The sequence below is a fragment of the Aspergillus brunneoviolaceus genome (assembly GCF_003184695.1).
Source record: "Aspergillus brunneoviolaceus CBS 621.78 unplaced genomic scaffold BO95scaffold_2, whole genome shotgun sequence".
NCBI lineage: Eukaryota > Fungi > Ascomycota > Eurotiomycetes > Eurotiales > Aspergillaceae > Aspergillus > Aspergillus brunneoviolaceus.
Genome location: NW_020290732.1, coordinates 476,018 through 498,200, shown reverse-complemented (window position 1 = coordinate 498,200; position 22,183 = coordinate 476,018). Strand labels below are relative to the sequence as shown.

At 53.2% G+C, this 22,183-nt stretch overlaps 8 protein-coding genes across 8 annotated transcripts; 5 read left to right on the top strand and 3 right to left on the bottom strand.

Moving 5' to 3' along the window:
- The first annotated feature begins 130 nt into the window (after positions 1–130).
- On the top strand, positions 131–1,518 carry BO95DRAFT_437927 (putative FMN binding oxidoreductase). Its single transcript, XM_025585389.1, has 2 exons — positions 131–959; positions 1,049–1,518. The coding sequence occupies exons 1-2, from the start codon at positions 276–278 to the stop codon at positions 1,460–1,462; spliced, it is 1,098 nt and encodes a 365-aa protein (XP_025447689.1). The 5' UTR covers positions 131–275; the 3' UTR covers positions 1,463–1,518.
- Positions 1,519–2,984: 1,466 nt separating this feature from the next.
- BO95DRAFT_76459 (uncharacterized protein) lies at positions 2,985–3,796 on the top strand. The gene has a single exon (XM_025592208.1). The coding sequence runs from the start codon at positions 3,102–3,104 to the stop codon at positions 3,507–3,509; it is 408 nt and encodes a 135-aa protein (XP_025447688.1). The 5' UTR covers positions 2,985–3,101; the 3' UTR covers positions 3,510–3,796.
- A 2,289-nt stretch (positions 3,797–6,085) lies between these two features.
- Positions 6,086–8,518, top strand: BO95DRAFT_403085 (uncharacterized protein). The gene is made up of 3 exons (XM_025583911.1): positions 6,086–6,265; positions 6,318–7,876; positions 7,938–8,518. Exons 1-3 carry the CDS (start codon positions 6,220–6,222, stop codon positions 8,250–8,252), a joined length of 1,920 nt encoding a protein of 639 aa, XP_025447687.1. The 5' UTR covers positions 6,086–6,219; the 3' UTR covers positions 8,253–8,518.
- Positions 8,519–9,288: 770 nt separating this feature from the next.
- BO95DRAFT_492334 (MFS general substrate transporter) lies at positions 9,289–11,491 on the top strand (the record flags this gene model as incomplete). Its single annotated transcript, XM_025590698.1, has 9 exons — positions 9,289–9,423; positions 9,507–9,726; positions 9,804–9,958; positions 10,063–10,108; positions 10,184–10,440; positions 10,572–10,822; positions 10,926–11,050; positions 11,146–11,199; positions 11,284–11,491. The coding sequence occupies 9 exons, from the start codon at positions 9,289–9,291 to the stop codon at positions 11,463–11,465; spliced, it is 1,425 nt and encodes a 474-aa protein (XP_025447686.1). The 3' UTR covers positions 11,466–11,491.
- Positions 11,492–12,004: 513 nt separating this feature from the next.
- BO95DRAFT_492330 (uncharacterized protein) lies at positions 12,005–13,689 on the bottom strand (the record flags this gene model as incomplete). The annotated part of the gene is made up of 4 exons (XM_025590697.1): positions 12,005–12,192; positions 12,287–12,569; positions 12,609–13,252; positions 13,368–13,689. 4 exons carry the CDS (start codon positions 13,687–13,689, stop codon positions 12,005–12,007), a joined length of 1,437 nt encoding a protein of 478 aa, XP_025447685.1.
- A 2,131-nt stretch (positions 13,690–15,820) lies between these two features.
- On the top strand, positions 15,821–17,329 carry BO95DRAFT_342942 (Zn(II)2Cys6 transcription factor domain-containing protein; the record flags this gene model as incomplete). Its single annotated transcript, XM_025581974.1, has 2 exons — positions 15,821–15,867; positions 15,919–17,329. Coding segments are annotated over 2 exons (1,458 nt in total), but the record flags the coding sequence as incomplete, so codon positions are not given.
- An 893-nt stretch (positions 17,330–18,222) lies between these two features.
- Positions 18,223–19,740, bottom strand: BO95DRAFT_492321 (F-box protein; the record flags this gene model as incomplete). Its single annotated transcript, XM_025590696.1, has 1 exon — positions 18,223–19,740. The coding sequence occupies one exon, from the start codon at positions 19,738–19,740 to the stop codon at positions 18,223–18,225; it is 1,518 nt and encodes a 505-aa protein (XP_025447683.1).
- Positions 19,741–20,365: 625 nt separating this feature from the next.
- BO95DRAFT_426981 (uncharacterized protein) lies at positions 20,366–21,789 on the bottom strand (the record flags this gene model as incomplete). Its single annotated transcript, XM_025584774.1, has 3 exons — positions 20,366–20,406; positions 20,776–21,375; positions 21,486–21,789. 3 exons carry the CDS (start codon positions 21,787–21,789, stop codon positions 20,366–20,368), a joined length of 945 nt encoding a protein of 314 aa, XP_025447682.1.
- Positions 21,790–22,183: the final 394 nt, after the last annotated feature.

Genomic DNA, 22,183 nt, shown 5'->3' with positions numbered 1-22,183 from the left:
AGCCGTTGACCCTACCATGCGGGTTGCAAATCCCCAACCGACTTGTGAAAGCGGCGATGGCTGAGAAACTCGCCGACGGGGATGGGCTTCCCACGCCGACGCTCGAGCGAGCATATGAGAAATGGGGCGGCGGAGGGTGGGGGCTGATCTTGACGGGTCAGTATTATCTTAGCAATGAGCAGTAGCAGGCGGTCTTGGTGCTGCTTTGTTCATTGTCGCTGCCACAATTGTCGGCATCACGACACACACACACATTCAGCTAATATGATTCCTATATGAGCGCGACAGGCAACGTCCAGGTCGACTACCGATACCTCAACGGCGCAGGCGACGTGACCATGAAGCCCACCGTGAGCACACACAAGCAGCTCGCGCGCTGGCGCGCCTGGGCCAGCGCCTGCACCACACCCCGCCAGACCCCAGCGATCGTGCAACTCAACCACCCAGGCCGCCAGTCCCCCATGGGCGCAGGCAGCCGCAGCCTCTGCGCGCAGAACCTAGCCCCCAGCGCCGTACCGCTGGACTTTGGTCCCGGCCTGATAGCCCAGACGATCAGCCGACTGGTCTTCGGGGTGCCCCGCGCCATGACCCAAGCCGACATCCAGACGGCGGTGCAGCAGTTCGTGGACGCGGCGCGGTTGGCGGCGGAGGCGGGTTTCCAGGGGGTGGAAATCCACGCGGCGCACGGCTACCTCCTGGCGCAGTTTCTATCGGCGCACACGAATCACCGCACCGACGCTTATGGCGGGTCCGCTGCGCGGCGGGCCCAGTTGGTCGTCGAGATCATCCGCGCCGTTCGCGCGGCGACTCCGCCCCGGTTCTGCGTCGGGATCAAACTCAACTCGGTGGATCATCAGTCCGCTGAGGCGCTGGAGGAGTGCATTGAGCAGATGAGATTGATTGTTGCGGCTGGGGTGGACTTCGTGGAGATTAGTGGAGGGTCGTATGAGAAGCCTACTGTGAGTTGTTGATTCCCCCTATCCCTGATATGCGATGAAGAAGTGGGGGAGGAGGTGCGTTGTAGTACGGTGCCTAACATGTTAGATAGATGATGACGAGTGAAGTTATCCAAGGACACCGACCCTCGGCTCGGACTCAAGCGCGGGAGGCGTTCTTCTTGGACTTTGCTAGCGCGATTCGGAGCTCATTCCCAGAAGTGCCTCTGATGGTGACGGGGGGCTTCCGTACCCGCCAGGGGATGATCGACCCCCTGCAGAACGGGGACTGTGACATGATCGGACTCGGTCGACCCGCGGTGTTGCATCCGAGTCTTCCCGTAGAGGTTATTCTTAACGAGCGGGTGTCTGCCGACGAGGCGCGCTTGGTGACGGAACGGGCGCCGATCTCCTGGGCGAACAGGTGGACTAAGTTGCCAGTAATTGGAGCCGGAGATGAGAGCGTGAGTACATGTGCTTCCTTCGTCCTGGATGCAAAATCTGTGAACCTAGCTAACGCTGGTTGATGTAGCGGCATTACAGTAATCGGATCGCGGAGTTGGGGGCTTAGGCTAAAGGCTGGACCCTGAAGTTCATGGTTCACATCGGGATCTGCTGAAGTGAGTATTTGATCGGTTTTAGATCGAGTGAAGAGTGTGAGCAAGCTTTCTGTACAAGGGCAGTGAGAGCGGGATAGATCTACTCAGGTTAGAGCCCTGGAGCAATATAATTAGCACTATCCTGTACTTCTATAATGATTAGATTTGGGGGGCCCCGCTATCAGCCCTCGAGAGCGATGGTTATATTGTGCCAAGGCAGACAGGACTGTTTCAGGTGTTAGAAATGGAGATCAAGTGTGAGATGTGACATTCCATACTCTCCAGACATGGTCTGGGTTTAGAGACGCTGAAATTTATTGATTTCTCATTATTCTGATGCAGATTGACAAGCGTCTGTCAGGTAACTGCCCTAAGTGCCTCAGGTACCTGCGGAATTCCACTGTTTGTGGCGTGGAAGGAAGTTTCCCAGCTTCTTTCTTTCCATCACTCTGTATCAAATCCCTGATAAAAACCCGAGTTTTAGATTTCGTTCCCCTCGGATATTGTACTCCTGGAGTGATTGAGTCAAGCCTGCCGGTACCAGCTCGAAAGCTGTCGGCATTCCTTGATTCCGGCCACGTGATCCAAGGTGATTCACGCAGAGAACTTACGTAGTATGTACTGGTCAAGTCCGTACAGCATAACAACCACCACAAATCCAAGACATTGTTCCACATTGCCCTTCCCTTTGTGTCATTGTTTTCTCAACGAAGGCGAGTAGGGCAAGCGCCGTGGGAGGCCAGATGGAGACCGAATGCAAGCGTTCATTCTTTATATACTTCACTCAGCTCTACAGTGATCTTGCCCTAACTAGTCTCATCGCCGGTAGCTCGAGTCTCTCAATCTTGGGAGAATCACACTGAAACAAAATGTTCTATCAATACCACATTGTGAATGGGTAGAAAGGCTGATTTCTCCTCATTGCCAGGCAGGCTGAGCTGACAGATGCGCCGATGACGTAGCGAGCGGTGCGGGGTCGGGATCAACCCTGCAGCAAATCAAGCACGAGGGGCAATTCACCCCCAAGTCAGCATGAAGACTTATATTATTGGCTAATTGGGCAATCTTCGCATCAAGGATTCGCGAAGTGTCAGCTCTTGACGGTGTTTACTGCAGCAAGACGGCCAATAACCGCGGTGACAGCTGTCGCCGGCCACTTGGTAGGCATCCCATGGCTACCTAAGACACAGAAGGACTGCTGCTGCTGCCCATACGAGAAAGAGAGCCAAACTCCAATCATCGAGTGTCTGTAGAATCACTCTGGCTACAATGATTGAGTCACCGCGCCTGGTTGTTGCCCAGCATATGTCGATGACTAAACACCGGCAGTGAGGCGGAGGGAACTGCAACAACGCCTTGTATGCCTCATCGGGCTACACTGTCGATTATAATGGGTCCTTGTTATTGTCAATCCTCCCCAGCACTGTAAAACCTACCTTATCTTCTCTCCTGTCCCTGGGCTCAGATCCAAAACCTTACACCCACCCTTCCTTGTTTACTCGCTGTTGGTGGCTTGAACTGCCGCTCGAGCCGCTCTTTCCTCGCTCTTTTCAACGTACTTGCCAACATGCAGGTCGCCGTAGAAGATGACCTTCTCTCGTTGACCCAGTCCTTGTTACTCGACGATGTGCGAGTCACTGTCCTAGTGTCTCAACTCCAATTTGAACCATATCTTAATCCGTCGCAAGATGAAACTTTGGCTACACTTGGGGGAGTAGATGAGGAGCTTCGATCGTTCCTTCGACGCATAGTTCTGACACGGACACATATATCGCCTGCAGCTGCATACCTTGCATCACTTCTGCGAGGATGCGGCTACACTATCAACCTAGTGGAGCGGCAGCTGCGACTTTATGGCTCCAGCTACGGTGCGCGAGGTTATGTCGCCGGTCGCTGGCCTCAGGCCCTGGTGGCATTGCAGCAATACAAGGCACTTCTCCGCGAAGGGCTTCGGCTCTTCAACCCCAACAGGTAAGCATGACCTCGTGATCATCGTCCCCTATCTTCGTCTGACCCAGTCGAATCATTCAGTCTTCGCCCGCCATTCGAGGAACACCCACTCGCAAACGATATCGAGTACCAAAACACCATCATTCAACAGCTCTTACAAGACCAAGTCGAGTTCGAAGCCTCCCACTGGCATGAGGTCTACCAAAACCACGAAGAAATTGAAGTGCGCTCTGAGTACCCTCCATCCACCTATGTTACTCCTCCCAGCAGTATCAGAGATGGAGATGACCCAGACGATCCGCCGATCCCCTTGCCACAGTTCCAGCCACGCCAGACCACCCACGAGCTCACCGCAAATGCAGCTCAACAAGCCGGCGATCGCGAGCGGAGTCGCATATACGCTATTCTCAAGTCTATTTGGATCTGTGAGAGTCGAAGCCCGCAAGAGCGATCGAAATTTCTGGCCCACGCGATCCGTTCCAACAGCGTCGATGGGGTCAGCCTGCTACTCGATCTGGGAATTGGAGTGGACCAACCGTCCAACAAGGATCTGCCTCTATGCCTAGCTGCCAGACTGGGACACGATGAAATTGTGCAAATGCTCGTTGAGCGTGGTGCCACAGTGGAGAAGCGAAGCGGGTTCGGCAGCACGGCGCTCATGTCGGCGGCGGGAGCCGGGCAGACCTCCACCATCGCTTTACTGCTAGATAACAAGGCCGACATCAACGCCCAGAGCACATCCAAAGGGGCCAGCGGCTTTACACCACTGATGAAAGCTGTGCGATCGGGGCATCAGAATGCGTGTCGACTTTTGATGGATCGGGGAGCAGGCACGGGCATTCACAACGCCGCAGGCGAGTCTTTGCTGCATGTCGCCATACAGAGCGGTCGCTCGGAGATCATCGATCTCGTCCTCGAAAGCCGCGTCCAGATTGGCGTGGCAGATCAGAATGGTAACACTGAGTTGCACCTAGCTGCTAGCAAAGGACTGGTTGGGTTATCGACGATTCTCCTGCAGCGAATGAATACCATCGTCAAGATCGGTAACCACAAGCAGGAAACCCCACTACATCACGCCATTCGGACCAGGAGCCTCGAACTTGTAAAGATCTTTCTCGACCGAGGTGCCTTTCCAAATGCCCCGGACCATAAAGGGAGGACCGCGCTCCATTGTGCGATTGAGGAGGATTGCTCGAGTCTTGTTCGTCTTCTGCTTGAGCGAGAGGCAGACCCAGATTTCCGAGACAAGGATGGCAAGACACCGCTTCACTATGCAGTGAAGCGAGCTAATCGGGAGATCATTCAAACGTTACTTCACAAAGCGCCCGCGATGAACATCGAGGACACGAATAAAGAGACGCCGCTTCAGTACGCCGTCAAGTCTGGCAATCTCGCTGTCGTGCAGCTCCTGGTAGCGCAAGGTGCGGACCCAAAGTGGAGGGCCAGCGACGGCAAGTCTCTCGCTGAGTTTATCATGGAATTGTCGCCGTCGGAGGAGTTATCGAGCGGTATGCTGCGCGACCTTCTTCGCCAGCATAAGCCCGGGCAACCATTGGCTGTCACCTTCGGGTTTCCTGTCCTTTCAAAAGCGACAAGAGAAGGCCAAATTGCACTCGTGAGACTATTCTGTGACCACTACCCCGAACTTGTCAACGACAATCCACCAGCTGAGTCGGGGTTCTGCCCTCCACTGCATGAAGCCCTCCAGCTGTCCCATGAGAAAACCCACCGCCGGGAGTTGATTAGTTTCTTCTATGGGCTTCCACAAACCGACCTGAATATTCTTGATTACCAGGGAAACCTACCGTTGCACCGAGCTGTGGATACATGGCACGATGGACTGCTCACCAAGCTCATCGCTAGGGGGGCTGACAAGAACAAGCCTCATGCGACCACGGGTCTGCCACCGTTGCATTATGCAGTCCACAAGCAAAAGCTCAGGGCAGTTGAGGAGCTGCTAGCGAAGAAGGCAGATGCCGAGCAGCGGGTGAACGGGGAGCAGTGCGACTGGTGCAAAAGGCATTCACGACCAGCGGGCAGGAATGCGCGATGCGTGTTACTGGCTATCCCAGAAAAAGATCGCGGGCCGGACTGGGAGGCCATTAATGTTCAACTGTCACAAGTACTGAACCCCCGGCCTTCCCCTAGTCCGGGCTCGGATTCTAGTGGTGGTGGGAAGAAAAGGAGGAAAGTTCGTTGACATGTCTAATATGCATTTGATGTGTGTGTGTGTGTGTGGGTGGGTGGGTGTGTTTTCAGTGTGGGGTTGCGAGGATGCAGGGATTAGTCACCCAATGCATGCAAACTCACAGTGCATGTGACTCGATGTGAGGAAGGTGATTACAGGCGCTTTGGCCCTTGAGAGTGGAGGGGCTGATACCAACCTTGCAGGGAGTGGGAGTGAGTGGGAGTTAGAGATAGGGCTCGATGACAAGCGGTGAGTCTCTTACCCAATCCGGAATGCTGGTTCGTGTCAGAAGGTTGGGTGGCGTACGACTAGAATACCTACCTGGTACCTTATATCCCACCATGTCTGATATTAGGGTAGTACAATCCCTGTCAACCATCGACCACGCCTGTCATCCCTTACCTTAAGGTCATCGCGTGGTCAGCACGCGGGGGCTTTGACGCCTCTTTTCCAAAATTCTGCTTTCGCCCACAGCTCGCATGGTCCATTCCATCCACACTTGTTTGTCCCCTTGTCCGTAGCCCCTCGAGGGCGCCCCATTTCAACCATGCTCCCTATAAACACTTCAACTGCACGCCAACCAGTTCGTCCTGGTCAGTGTTCCATTACTGCTCTCTTGTTCATGTCCATTAATCAGTTTTGTAGGTTGCTATACATGCAAAGTGAGAAAGGTTCGATGCAAGTCTGAAGCGCAAGAGAGCTCATCAGACGGGCTATCTAGCTGTGCGTCTTGCAGACGACTAGGGCTGGAGTGCCGATGGAGCGCCCCGGTGGCCGGAGAACATTACAGCCCACCACCGAAACGACGGCAAACCATCGATCGGAGACGTGAGCGATCGCGTTACATCAAACCCACGGAGTTGAAGGGTGGCGATAACGAGGTATCTCGGGTGAGTGGAGGGGAGCGAAGTACCGGCTATGCAGCGACGAGCCCAGTCGTCGACGTGCCAAGGCTTACGGAACAAGGCAACGCTGCCAATGCCAATCACACCTCTTCATTGGAACTGGATGCCTGCGTTGATATGCTGGGAGACCTGCCTTTCGAACTCGAGTACGGCTTGGACTTCACCCCGGTGGATTTAAATCTCCACCACGGGACAACCCTTCTCGACCACCGCCCGCTCTCATTGTCTGCTGGGGGGCTTGCAGACCCCACGAATCTCACGGATTCGTTTCCCTCTCCACATAGCCTGGAGCTGCAGAGTACCGCTACGCAACTGTATCCCGATAAGCAAAGCACGAATGGCGATGGCTTCTTCCCCTGGGATATCTCCAACATAGGCGCCGAGGAGCAGCATTTGATCCAACACTATCTGATGACCATGACGGGCTACGCGAAAGTGGATGATGGTCCGCGGGGGGCTAGCAACTTATATACCACTGCATTCTCCCAATCGCTCTCGTTCAAGCCTCTTCTGTACGCCATTCTTGCCTTCTCCGCGTCGCATCTAGCGTTGGAAGACCGCACGTATGCTGTGAAGGCGTCGCATTTCGAGCAACTCGCGCATGACTCCTTTGAAGTGTGCAAACAGCACAACATCTCCGAGCCCGAGAGCCTTCTCTCGGCGCTGTTTGTTCGCGCAAAGAGGGTTCATCTTCTTGCGGGCGACGTGGAGGTCTTCCATGCTCTTGTCAACGAAGCCGTCCACATTACCATGTCTGAACGCGGACAGCGGGCGTTACAGAACCTGTACTCGCTGGCCCAGCGGATTGTGATTCGACTAGCTATACTAGACGCTCGCGCATCCTGCTATAGGCTTGGTGGGGGCAAGCTGATCCAGTCGCTGCGCCACATCCCGGCGATGTCGTTCATTTTCGAACGGGAATCGGATGCCGGCCCAACGGCATCATCGAACCACGGCAACAGCAATCAAAACCATGCATTGGTTAGTCTCTTGCGGGCGGACCTGCTGCGGATGAAGATCGCTGAACTGGATTTACGTCTGCGCCACCAGGCTGGAAGTGCCACCTTGACCCCTTCTCCAGTCAGTACGGAGGAGGTTCGTTCACTGCATGGCCAGGTCGTGCATGAGATCCTGCACTGGGAGCAGCAAATGCGCAACAAGGATCACGACCTGGACGAGGCTGACTGGCTTCGCACTGCACGAAGAGAAGATGCGGGAATCATGGATGCATCTGCATATGCACAGTATCTTGTTCTGGCGGCTCTTCATGCCGGGGTTTTGTATCTCTATCTTCTCTACGTAAGCCAGCCTCCTGCCCCTACGTTCTCCCTGGATTAGATAGCTAACAACACGGATTCAGCCTCTACGGTGTATTCGATGGGAGCACTCCGTCTCCCGGATCTTGCACTGCCACCTGAAGTTCCAACACGATCCCTCCCGCCGCGATTGCCCTTCTTCGCTGGCGCCGTCCTCCTTCCTGCTGGCCGGGATCTGCACCACGGACCTGATCCATCGCGACTGGGTATTAGATCGCTTTAGGAGAGGCGAGCGATGGGGGACGTTTATCCAGAAGGCACGGCAGGTTCTGGAAGCTGCTACGGCGAGGGGGTGTGACGACGATGGCGTTGACATTTGTACACTGATGGATCGGCTGCAGGGGCGGTTTTTCATTTGATCTGGGACTTAGACGTGTGTCATTTATATTGAGAACGTTTTGATTTGCTTCACATTATCGCGAAAGGGTTACCCCGAGGGCCTGCTTCTAGAAGACTAGATTTCTTCAATTCGACGCGCTCATGTGCTTGCCATTATAGAAAGATGGACTTGAACGCAGTAAAGTGCATATTACCCCGCATGGAGGTCAGGGATTGAGTGGCCTGCGAAGAAGCAAACATGTGCGTGATAGGAATGGCCAGGATATTCAATGATAGGTGCTGACAGGGGCACGGGGTAAGAGAGCAGGTTCCGTCTTTCTTTGTTTGGCAACGCCATCTTCCTCCAGGGAGCCACAAGATAGCCTTCGAGACAAAGTGTATCTTTATGAGACGTAGATACGTCTAATCAGGGTTGAGCGTGTTGCCTACTCCTGTGAACCACGGACCCTCTGATAACCATGATAATCCCACAACTAGTTACGCTCCTGCCAGAGATAAGTTGTCACCAACGAAGATAGCACCTACCATCCACGAGGATGCAAGAGTCTCACAAAGCACGAGGATGTCCCGACAGTGTCACCTGACACGCCATGTCTATCCCGACACAATCGGGCACCGGCTGAGGTCGACCGCTGCACTCCAACCCTAGTCAAACACAGGCAGCTAGCCAGGGCCCCCTTTTCTCCTCAGCGTTTCTCCCCACACCACCATCTCCAGTTAGATAAACACCTCATGCGGGGAAGAAAGCGAGGAGTCTCATAAAAAGAACCGTCTTTTCTCCACTTCTTGCTGTCATTGTGGAACTTGCTGAGCTGTCGATATACTGAGTTAGCCTTGTGTGTCAATATTTTTTCAATTATCATCGGTCTTGCTGCGAGCCCGTGTCGAAGATAACGTCCTGTTGTTAATGCCAGCTTTAGGCGTTTGTGCCGGGTCCAGTGATTACTTTGCGATATGACAGCCATGGACCGGTTGAACACCTCTCCGACCGGGGAAGAAAAGGGAAGACCCAAGGAGGACCAGTATACTTACGAAGAAGCGGAGAAAGATCCCAACATGCACAAGGGGACCGCTTCCGAGGAGGGTGACACAGATGGGGTGTTTACCTACAGTGCTGAGGAAGAGCGGTGCGTGAAGCGCAAGATCGATCTGATTCTTCTGCCCTTGCTGTGCATGTGCTACGTCTTTTCCGTGCGTCTCCCTTCCCCGTCTTTGCGAGAGGATGTGTGTTTTGTTTCCATCGGTTACTGACCTTTCCTTTCGACCCCGCCAAGTTCCTCGACAAAACCCTCCTCAACTACAACAGCATCTTCGGCATCAAGACCGCCCTCCACCTGACGGGCTCCGACTACAGCTGGCTGGGCAGTGCCTTCTACCTGGGGTATATCGTGGGCGCGCTCATGTGGGCCAAGCTGGTGCAGCGGTGGCCGCAGCACGTGGGGAAGTTCATCTCTGGCGCGGTGACCGTGTGGGCGTGCATTACTTTGTTGACGCGTGGGTTTGCCCTTCCTTCTGGGGAGCTGTCTGTTTTGGCTGGTGTGGTTTGCTGATTACTTGGTTCTTGGTTGTAGCGCTGTGCTATAACTTCGTTGGCATTCTGGTTGTGCGCTTGTTTCTGGGCTTGGTGGAGAGTATCATCGGCCCCGTGTTTGTGATTGTCACCAGTAAGTGGTGGACGCGGTCGGAGCAGGCGTTTCGCACGGCGTTTTGGTTGGGGGGGACGCCGGTGAGTTGTTTTTTTTTTTCTTACGGAGTTCAAAGGAGTGCACAGAGGACGCGTTTGTTGGGAAATTTGCCAGGCTGATATTGTCTTGTCTGATGGGGCCCTAGATTGGGAACTTCTGCGGCGGGTTGATATCCTACGGTCTGGGATCGAGTACGTCCAAGCCCTCTGTCTTCATGTGGTCCAGGCTGTGGAAAGATGTGACAGACCATAGCTAAAGCAGCGCAGTGCACCCATCCTTCCCGACGTGGAAGCTCTTCTTCGTCTTCTTCGGCGCCCTCGGCCTCGCCTACGCGGTCGTCCTCAGCCTCCTCATGCCCGACACGCAGGCCAACGCGCGCTGGCTCACCCCGAAAGAGAGACGCATCGCCGCCGACCGCGTGCGGGCCAACCACACAGGCAACTCTAATACCAACGAGTGGAAGTGGCCGCAATTCTGGGAGGCGCTGCGCGACCCGCAGACGACCATGTTCTTCGTTACGGCGGTCGGGAATACCATGCCGTCGACGTTCGCGAGTATGGTAGGTGTGCCCCCTGTTCAGTGAAGATTCTGATCAAACGGATCTACTTGCGTCCCTCACAGAAATATATCCTGATGTGAATTTGGGTGGTCTAGTTCTCCAGCCAAATCGTCTCCGGCTTCGGATTTTCGACCCTCGAAACGACCATCGTCTCCACTTGCCCGGCGGCAGTGATCCAACTGTCTACCTTCCTGGTGTTCTCGTACATCGCCTCTCACCGTCCGAATATCCGGCTCGGGTTGTCGATGCTTGTCTCGGTGCCACCCTTGATTGGGGCGTCGCTGCTGCATGCGCTGCCGTTGGAGAATCGCGCGGGCCGGTTGGCGGGGTATTATCTTACCTATACGTGCGTGCCCTTTGCCCTCTCTTCTGGTGATAATCTTCTGCAGCGAGAAAGACAAGTTTGAGCAGTTACAAACTAACAAGCCCTGAGGTGGGCAAGGAAACAGACATACGATGTCCTTCACACTCAACACCAGTCTCATGGCCTCCAACTTCGCGGGGAATACCAAAAAGGCTACAGCGAACGGAGTGATCTTCGCCGGTTGGGCGGCCGGGTTGGTTGCCGGGCCACGTTAGTGCTCCCTTCTACCCCTTGATCTGTTCCACCGGCATTGAATGCCAGGAAGCAGCGTGAGTGACATACTGACTGACTCGCGTGGGTAATAGAATTCTTCCTTGATAGCCAAGTCCCGGTATATGAGCTTGCGTTTCGGATGCTCAGTACGTTCCATCTTCCTTCTCCTGGTTACTCTGTTATCCGGCGAGTCTAGCACACCGCTTGGGAACAATGCTGACAAGAGATAGTGGGCACCTACGCACTAATGATCATCGTCCCATGCTTCCAGTTGGCGTGGTACAACTACGAGAACCGGCGGCGCGAGCGACTCTCGACAGGGCATCATCATGCTGGACAGGCTGGTGGGGAGGATGAGGATGATGATCGGACGGATTTCGAGCAGTGGGAGACATTTCGGTATGTTATGTGATTGTTCGATTGGGAAAACGATGTTGGATTATTGGGTGGGGTATTTGGTGTTGGTTTTCAATTTGTTGGGAAGTCGGGTTTTGAAGGGTATATATATCGATAGTATGAGACGTAAGTTGAGATATGTGCAGGTAGTTTCATCCTCCAGCATGAGTTACAGCCTCCATGTTGGATCTTCAGAATATGACACTTGAATTTTGTTACAAGTATAGATGGGATCGGTCCCTCCAAGCCCTAATTGCGATCGGCATGAACCTGGGGATTAATGTATGTCGGGGACAAAATCCGTCGAATGTACTCTGCTTATCTGGAACACGTCGTTTCTTGGCCATTTATTTCATAATCTGTTTTGTGGTTCTGTGAGTCGTCCCACGTTTACACGTATCATTTGCAAAGGCTACGCGTTGTGCAGGCATGCAGTCAGTGTCATGGAAGTATAGGGTGGATCCAGGGACCCTCTGATCTGGTATGAACTTATATCCTATTCACATTCCGACATATCTCCCTATAGCTAGTACAATTAGTGTATGCTGAGCCCATTCATGCGTTCCGCTCCTTCCAGAAATGCACTCGTTCCACTGTCTCGCGCCGAAGAACTTCAGCATCTTCAGGCAAAAGGAAGCTCAACTTCATTTGACGGGCGATCGCCGCCCCCGCCCGCCTGCGATATGCAGCCACCGATCCATACAGCGCCCGCAGTTCTTCCTCCGTGAACGGCCATTCTGAGCCTATGAAATTGATATACATCAATTAGCAATGGGCTTCATTTCATCCAGGGAGCAGGAGTGGTCTTGTTCAAGATAAGAAGGACATTCAACTCACCACAATACCAGTTCGGCCTCCCGCGAGGCGTCGCCGCCACGATCCTGGCCACCGGCACCTCAGTATGCAACGTCCGAACCCCATCTAATGCATTCCCAAAGCGATCGCGCACGATCTCATCTGTCTCACCAACGGTCCGAATCCACACACTATCCGGCGGCGTGAACCCGCCGTCTCCACCCTCAACAATCCACCGCCGCATCGCTTCAAACACAGCATGATACACAAACGAATTCGCAACAGTGCTCCATCTTACCCCCTCTCCCTCGCCTTTCCCAGACTCCTCCACCCCAGGGAGAGATGGCCTCTCCCCCCACCGCACCCGATCCACGGCAGAGTAATACCTCGACTCGCGATGACCCATCCCCGCCACCTCATACAGCCTATACCCCTCGCTCTGCGGCCTCCGATGCGCCGTCCTCTCCCAATGCATCTGCCCACTCACCCCACAGGGATACCGCACCGACAAGAACTCCGATTCCCCCAGCAACTCAATAATCTTACCCCCGGATACACAGTCAGGCAAAGGCGTCGTGCCGCCCGACTGACACGGCAAAAACCCATCGAACGGAGCCGTCTCCCCATCCGGCAACCTTAAATGCCCGGAGTGCGTGATGAACCGCCGAGTAAGGCCGCCAGTCTGCGAGAGGCCACTGAGCACCACCCACCGCGCCGTTAGGCCGCCCAGCAGGCCCGCGCGGAGGGCGTGCGACGCCGCCGTGAGGATCTCCGGGGACTGGGTCGTGGCGGGCCACCATTTCGCTTTGAAGGCGTCGTAGGCTTGCCAGAGTTGCTCTTTGGAGAGAGTTTCTTCCTCGCTCCCGTCCTCGACGGGAATGTTGTCCGAGAACTCATCGTAGGTCGGGCCGGGCGTGAAGGCCATGGCTGCGTAGCGCTCGGGATCGACGTTCTTGAGCTTCCCGATCGCGGAGGGGGCTTGCGAGTCGATTTCGAGCCAGGCGTGGTCTATCCCGTTCGTTCCCCCGGCAGAGGTTGTGTTAGATGCATTCTCTTCCAAGTCCATTCCATCACTCCGCGTTGCTTTCGCGTGATCAAATGGAAGCATAGGAGGACGACTCACCATGCCGCATAACCCACCGATTCACATGCCGCCAGATACTCGTCCCGCCCCACAGGTGCGAGGGCTCGGCGACCACGAACCCCGAGAACCGGGCGGGGTCCGCGGGCCGTCGGAGCAGCAGGCGCGTGCAGTACGAGTGGCCCTGCGCGGCGCCCGAGATCAGGTACTCCTGGCTGATGTAGTCGTATTCCGGGAGGAGGTCGACGTGGTAGGGTTCCAGGAGGACCGTCGGGTGGGCGGGGTCGGTCTCCGGGAGGAAGGTCACGGTTGGTTCGGGGATGGCGAAGATTTCCGTTGAAGGTCGGGATTCTTCGTCGGTCATCGTGGGTTTCTTTTGATTGCTATTGAGATCTCTTTGGTTTTGGTTATGCTGTCTTTGTGGGGTTGGGTTGTCGAGAAGAATGTGTATGGTTATCGTGTCCGGATGTACAGAGCGTTGCGCCACTTGCTCGGGGCTTTGGTGTTTGTTTGGATTCCGATGTCGACAAAACATAAAGCGATAGAAGGTCTGATTCAATCTCTTATCAAGTGCACTGGGAACCCTGCCTGGCATTCCACATTCTTACTTCCAGCACAAGCATATGCTGTCACTATACCTGGCCACCTTGCCCGATAAGGTCACGTGCCGATCGACATACTCGGTGGAGCGTCACCGGTCGCCCTCGCCCCATGACTCGTAACTTTCTTGTCGATCGGGCAAATCTCATCGTAGAACGTGGGAGGGTTCCATGCTTTTATTTTTTTCATGATGAGAGTTTGATCTCCGCTAAGACTAATAGTAAGTACCTATGGCCTGGTCGATTGTTGCAAGTCACGTGCAGAAGATCAGCCCGGCAGGGTGTCGACGATTTCAATTCACTAGACGCTGTAGATAGCATTGCTGGTCGTCATGTGAACTCTCCATAATAAGCGTACTGACAGAGGAAGAAATCCTTTCTGCAAGCCAGATACACAAAATATTATGAGCTTTGCTCCTCGATGTGCCTGTCGGCCCCTACGAAATATTTTGCCATGTTCTCTGAGCTCAACATCGCCTCGGTCAATTGAGGGATCCCGTTAGAATTCTCTCGCCCACTTCGTCTCTTTTGAAATTTACGACAGTTTGGCCACGAAAGACTCGTCCGCTTTCAATGCGAACTCTTGTTTGGTGATTTCTGAGCAAATCTACCTCGGAATGATCCCCAGATTTCCCGGTGGAATAGTTGCGCAGCCGTTGGCGGTGAAGACGTCCCGCGCTCATTGTCCAGTCTAGGATTCGAGATGGGGTGTCAGAAGATGTAATAACTGGGTAGGTACAGTAGAGAGAGGGAATACTCTAAGTAGGGAGGTCAATGTACTGTGCACCCTGCAATTGGTCCGATCTAAATCTTTCAATCTTCAAGGATACCATTTACTCCAGCAGGTCCCAAGAGAACAGACACCGTACTAGGAATCGATCACACAGTGGGCGATCCTTCACCGGGCTCAAGAGAACCGGAAAATCGGTTCCAATTATAATCTTCCGTTGATGATTTGATGGAATCTGAGACATAAAACAATTAAGCTTTATGACTGGCAGCTTAGTTGGCATTTCTTACAGGGGTTTGCTGACTGGGAGAGGGATCGAGTAGAGGTAGTGTGTGAATACGGTAAGGCACGGCTGGGCCCTGCTGATTTGAGGCTCAAAGATGGCTGTGTGCGATATATACAGTAAGTAGGTTTGAAAACTCTAGAAGGGTCTGTCCGCGGCTTCCTTTCCATAAGCATCTCTCCATCTCCGAGGTAAAGCGGGGGGACTCGGGAAGTGGAGGGTTAACCCCGAAGGGGGAGTTATCCCCGACACCGTGTTGCCCTAATGCTTTTGTTTAAGTGAAGATGTTCAGCTAGCTCTAATTATGCATACACACCAAATACAGAGCGATTATCAAGAGATTATCTCCTCAAGATAACACCGATGGTCGACCACTACAGTACATTTTCCCCGAAACTACAGAAAAGTGAAGCTAAGGGGTTAGTAGCCATGTGCGGAACGTAGTCCTCGGCTCGAGCGATGGCACGTAACAATTTAGCCCCGAGGCCAGAGTCCGATAGTGGCATTAGTTCAATTAATATAGACACACGGCACAGAACCCACATTTCCCTCAGCCTCGCAGCCTCTCAGGGGCTACACATATATCCACTGACCACACGCGAGGAAGGGATCGCACTTCATGCAAGGCAAACTATTCCTGTCGGATCGATGTTTCCACCACTGACGACTGTCAGATCTAGTCCGGGCCAAGACTAGTGTTTGCGACCGTTGGCGACTACTTCGTAACCGTGTGTGTGTGTGTGCCCCTTGCGCTGGAAAGAATGCCTCTCCCCTGTCCTGTGCTGCAGAAACGGAGAGATCATTATAGTGCCACGCTGCTGCTATCTGCCTGCAGGCAAGCTAAGAAGCTACCATGCCTGGTACTGAGATCACATTACCCACCCGACGTCGAACATATACGAGATCAAGAACGGGATGCCGCACCTGTCGGTAAGTGCTCTGCTAGGGACCGCCTTCGATGAACGGGGCCTGATTACCCAGTGCACGGCGGATTCGATGCGACGAGCAACCCGACGCGTGCAAGAATTGCACCTCCACCGGTCGGAAATGCGACTATGATCTCCATCGACTTCCCTGGGGGCGGCAAACCACCCTCCCCGGGGCCATCACGGTCCAGAGACATGAGTGGATTCTAACGTCGGATGAACAACGCTGCTTTTCGTACTTCCAGCACCGCACCGTGTCCAGTGTAGCGGAGCTGTTCGACTCCCCGCTCTGGGAGAGCCACATTCTGCGACTGAGCTTCACGGAACCGGCCGTCTGCCATGCGGTCAACATGCTGAGTGCGATCCAGCAAGCCGCGGAGACCAATCGAATGCGACTTACCGGGGCACAGTCCGATGACGATCACTTGAAATTCGCGCTGGAGCAGTCGGTGCGGGCATCAGCCTTGTTGCGCCGCCGGCAGGGATCCAACGACCCGCAGCTGATCCACACGGTTCTTATCTGCTGCCTGTTGTTTGTGATCGGAGAGCATATGCGGGGCAACTTCGACATTACCATTGTGCACGCCAAGCACGGGGTGCGCATTATGCGAGAAGCACAGTCCCGCGGGCAGAGGATCGATCCTGCGCTTGTTGATTATTTCCATCACCTTGACATGGAATCCGATCTCTATTGCCAAACGGCGCAACAGGGCGATACCAAACGCGAAGAGCCGGACTGGGTGACGAACGATCATCCGATTGTTATCCAAAGCGTGGCCGATGCCCGAGTCGCATTCATGCGGATCAGCAACCAGTCAATCGGCTTTATTGGTCACGCCTGGCAAACGCCGAAAGCCAAGATTCATGCTGAATATGACGCTTTCTGGCTCGCGCGCCAGCGGATTCTCTCACGGTACCAGCAGTTCACTCGGGCCCTCAACTCGTTCTATGAGACCCAGGCGCATACGCTGACCAGCAAAGAACACCGCGCTGTGACTTTGCTGCGTGAGCTGGAGATCGTCCAGACTCTCTCGTTGAGACTCACGCTACACGACACCAGTGACGCCAGTGACCAGGCCCGGATTCTCTCGGATTTTACTACCCTGCTGTCGAGCAGTCTCGCTGTTATAGGCACCATCGCCCGCAGCACGACGACCGTTATCATCGAACCGCTGGTCATCGGGGGTCTGCACATCGTGGCGACCCAGTGTCCGGACTTCACGTTGCGGGTTCAGGCCCTGGATGCCATGCGCTCCTGGCCCCACAGTGAGGGGCTGGTCAACTCGGAGGTCTGGGCCGCGCTCGCGACCGAGGCGCTCAGGGCCGACCTTCTGCAGCGGATAGCCCAGGACGGAGAGAACCGCACCGGGGTAGCGTATCCGATGGAGACTGATCGGTTTCTGGTCGAGGTCTTGCGATCGAGTCATACTGCGAAAGACTGGGCGCCTGTTCGTGCTAAGGATTTGGATATTGGGGGGCTGGTATCACCGGCGGATTCGGAGTCTCGTGGTGATGGTCCTGGGGTGGCGGGTCAATCGGGACGTAACAAACACAAACAAGGCGTTTCAGGATCTTGTGTGAAGCTGTTCATGGTGTGAGACTTAATGGTTCTGGCAGACCGGTATCTCTTACATTGATCACCGGGATATGTACCTATCTTGCGTCTGGTTCGCTGAGACCTCTTGCGCTGTTTTAATCCTTGTTCCATCGCCGTCTTGGACTTATCGGGATAGTCTATCTCGGAAGTATCTTCTAGGGGCTCAGCTGAAGCGGTGATCTGGAGAGCATCTCTCAGTGTAGACCCTTCGCGATACTTGCAGTCATGCATGATAGTCTCAGGCCAACGTATTGGTAGGAGTACTATATATTAGACCAGAAAGAGCTTTTTGTCAGAAGAAGAACCTGAGGTAAAGAAAGAACATAAGAACATATCCAATAAGCGTTTTGTCTAAATATCCGTATGCTGACAAGGTACCTACTGTAATAGAAAATACTTGAAATACGCCTACATACTGGTAAACCTAGAGGAGTCTCCCGACAACTTTTACTTAAGATATAAATCAACTCACGCAGTAGATAATACTTATGGAAGGCGAATGGCATATCAGACTAATAGCTTGGTAAACCTATCCCCAGCACACCCAGGCTTGCAGTGTGGCCATTGGTCTAGTGGAAAATGTCAACGTTAGGATTCACCACACCTAGCCAGACCGTTATCCACTTAAGCCGTAGCTGGCGCCCGTCGAGGGATCGGATCACGGCGAAAATAGGGAGTCGAAGGCACCTCCGCCGGTCGCCCGGGCTGTATGAAACCTGCTGCTACGTTAGTCTTCGAGGTCTACACAGCCATAGGATAGAGTCAAGACCAGCAGTGAAGGGGCCCAAACAGAAACGCGGCAAACCACTTACCAAAGACCGTCTCGGACGGAGTAGGCTTGAGATCGCTAATCCATTCGCCCAGTGTGGTATGGGCGTGGTCAGCTTGGAAAGTGACAGTGTAGATACGGCGCGCCCGCTGTCGTTTTACGTCGAGGCTCCGCGGAGGATCAGCAAACTCGATCATATGGCCGCAGAATAACAGCGTGTCCATGCGGAGATACCGGAGTGAGAGGAGATCGTGGCGAAGGTCTTCCCAAACTGCCCGCCACCGAAGTCCAATCTCTGACTTGTAGTCTTTACGCCATTGCCTTCGGTCGACATAAGGGGCGCGGTAATCCCAGGAAGAGGCGGGCGTGATAGTGTCGACTAGGCTTGCCTTGAATAAGATAAGACGCTGGAGAGTGGTTGTAGCGGAGCGGAGGAATGCTTGAAGGTCACTGCGAGTGAAATCAATGTCACGGATTTCAAGCTCCACTAGCCGCGTAAAGTGAACGCGCTGCGACAACTGGGAGAAAGTGCGTGGCGAGAGGTGCTTGAATGGGGCACAAGAGAGCGAGAAGGTGAGGGTCTGTAAGCTGGGTGCAGCGGTTTCCACCATCTCTAGTGCATCCTGCAGACGATCGTCGTTACCTTCACTGGCGGGCACTTTGTCCGCGTTACACAGGCACAGATGGAGGGCTTCGAGGTTCCGTAACAGGATTAGGAAATCTTTGTACTTCGGTTTTGTCGTCGTGAGGGCTATCAGATCCTGTGCCGACACGCCACAATGGCGACTGTCGCACATCTCGAATCTCCGGAGTTCTGGCTTTCCTATGACGATACCATTTACTATCGCCGCAAGAGCCCTTGCATGTGTATTGCCTGCCACTTTCTTTAAAGGCCCCGGGAACCTGGCAGAGGCAATTTCCATGACACAGGGTAGCTGATTACGGAGCCGGCGTATCCCTAAACAGGGGAATTCCACTGGCCGGGTCGAATCAAGTAGGACCCAGGTGGGACATGATCGCAGTCCGACAGATGCTAGATTCTCGAAGCAAGCGAGCGATTCAGAAAAGGTTCTTGCAAAGAAACCCGTGTTCAAGATGTGACGATGATCCGCCACAATAGCCTGGTAGGCGGTCGAACGGCTGCAGAGTTCAGCACCGGTCAGAGATTCCTGTCCATGTATAGCGGTCCAGACAGGTGTGCTTTTTGGCGCTCTAGATAGGTTGCGCGGGCGCGAGCTCTCTTCCTCAAGTGTTTCTTCGAATAAAATAGGGACTATGCAGATATCCTTCACGCGCGTGCGAAAATTTGCGTTCCCAGCAACCGCTGCCAAGCGGCTAAGACTCTCACTTGTCACTAGTACCCATATTGTACGGAAAGACAAGCCCGCGAAAGCTTCCAGCGATTGAAGAAAGAGTGTCTTGCAGGTCAGGCGAAGGGCGCACCAATCGGCTAGCTCCAGGTATCCACAGATTTGAATGACAAGTTCCGGGGGGAGAGTGGTGACAGACATGGTGAAATCCACGAAAGCGGTAGAAGAACTTTGGACGCTGCAAGGGTATGGTAAAAGGGTAGGTTAGCAGTAAAACAGACTGGAATCTCCAAGGTTGGACAATGTGGAGTCACTTTGCTTATGTGGCTACTAGACTAGGTACCTAGTAGTGTAAAGACCGACGATGGTCGAGGAAACGACCAGTGGGGCCGCACCTCACTGTAACTTAGTACCCAGTGGTAGTTAACATAACTACGTGACTAACGCAGTCAATGTCAGTAACCACTCCACTTAGTACTCGGCCCTGGGTGACGCGTCACCACACCCTTTTCCGCATTAAAGCCTTTTATGTGTCCTCGGGGTCTTCAGGGACGAGTCCGTGCGACCGACTGGTTGCGATTATATAATTTGATCAGAATTGACGACGATTTTGAAAGCCTCAGAGGTAGGCTGCTGGGACAAGTCTCTTGATTTTCTTGGTGAGTGGAACTAGCTACGTTCCCGCATGTAAAAAGATGAAAAGGCCTTTTGAATAATGTGGCCGGATGACTTAGCGACGCTGACAAGAATCATACCAAAAATGGTTTTTTCACATTTGTGATATGTTACAGAGCCAAGCCTCTGCTTCCAAGCAAAGCGGAGATAATTAAACATTCTGATCTGAGACATTCATGCTGGAGGAATAAACTAAAGAAGTGAATCTGCTTATGAAAAGTAGCTGCTTTCTATCCAGTATGCTTTGCCATTGTTCTATACAATTGTGTACTATACGGTATACAACACACATAATATGATCTTGATTGTTGTATTCAATCTCAATTTGGAAACACAACCTGAAAGCCACCTATCTCAAAAGCAGTTCCCGGGAAAGGGGCCTAACGCTTTAGATAGTCCCAGGGCTCCAGGAAAGGCGTGAAAAAGGTGCTTGGAGTCTCATCAGCATCCCATTCTCTCACCGCGTAGAACCACCACGCCACAGCAAAGAACACATAACATTAGTACATATGACCTGAAATATGGACGATTGCCATCGAGACAGGACATGGATAGACTTACATGTCTTATCTCCCACATGCTCATCCTGTTCCAATGTGTTGTCTGTGTTCCAAGCTGTCACCATGTGCCATAATTCGTGGAATAACGTAACACTTTGCGGCAGTACTTGGGTAAGCTGGACTTCAGATCCCACGAACTCTCCGTCAAGTTCACTCAATGAAGCAGGCTGATTCAACCCAAAGATTGTTGTAGAACACAAGACTAGCATATCCCCAAGCGCTAATTCCCCAACACGCATATCGCTTCCATCAAACGCATTGACGTCGGTGAGACTGAACTTATGGCCATAAAAGGTTGCTGCGGCCAGCTGTCCGATGCTGGTTTCTGTGCTGCAGATGCCATTCTCGTACAATCTGTCTAGGAAGAAATATCCCTTCATTTCCTTAACCCAATATGGGAACTTTCCTCTCTGCTCCTTGTAAAGTGTTTTTATACTTATTCCTTCACCATCAGTGTCAGTCAAAGCGTTTCCATCTGGCCCGAAAGCTATCGCATCCCAATCAAACTTCTGACCCGGGTCACTGCAGAACACACGAGGAGGAGTTTTCGGAGCCTGATAGGTCTTATCATCGATAAACTGTCCGTACAGGTTATTGAATTCTGCCAGAGGTTAGTGAAAGGTGCACGGAATTCGGTGGAAACCTTTCAAGGTAGGGATGCATTACTCGTCAGGGTCTCCCAGTCGTCGTGATACGCTGAACAGACAGTACCCTCAAGGAACTGAATACCGAAGTAAGTGGTGAAAAGCTTTTGAGCCACCAAAGTCTTTTCTCCATCGTCGCTATTTTCGTGCCTAAGGTCGCCGAATGCGTAGTCCTGTGCTTCAATAATGGCGTCGTAAAGAGTGATCACATCGTCCATGTGAATATCAAAGGCATCGATGTAGCTAGAACAGCTGCCAGGGTCCTGGGAAGCGGTGGCTACAGTAAACCAATCAGTAATTTCCGTGGCCAGTGTTACCTTGCTCATCAGCAAGCAGCTGATGAGCCAAGGAAAGATGTTGGATGGAACCATAGAAAATAAGAGGGGAACAGAGAGACAAAAAAGGAACACTGTAAAGACAGATAACAATGGAGCTATTCGCTTCCATTTTTCTTCCACGCACAAGGGGGAAAATGACCTATTATATGTCCACGGGCATTTCCTTACCATTCATGATGTAGCCGCAGACTTGTGGCATGCGCGTTCTACGAAGTGAACAGTAATCTTCATACTGAAAATTGGAGTATCCATTTCGCACACTAGACATTGACCAATATCAGCTCACGTCATACCATTTCTCCAATTTCAAAGCCTAGGAGCACTGATTACAAGTCTCTAGCACTAGCTGTATAGCTGCGTGTCTTGGGAGCTAAGGCTCCTTTCGAGCCGGAGAGCCGAGGAACCAGGTATTCAAATTCGTCGAGTA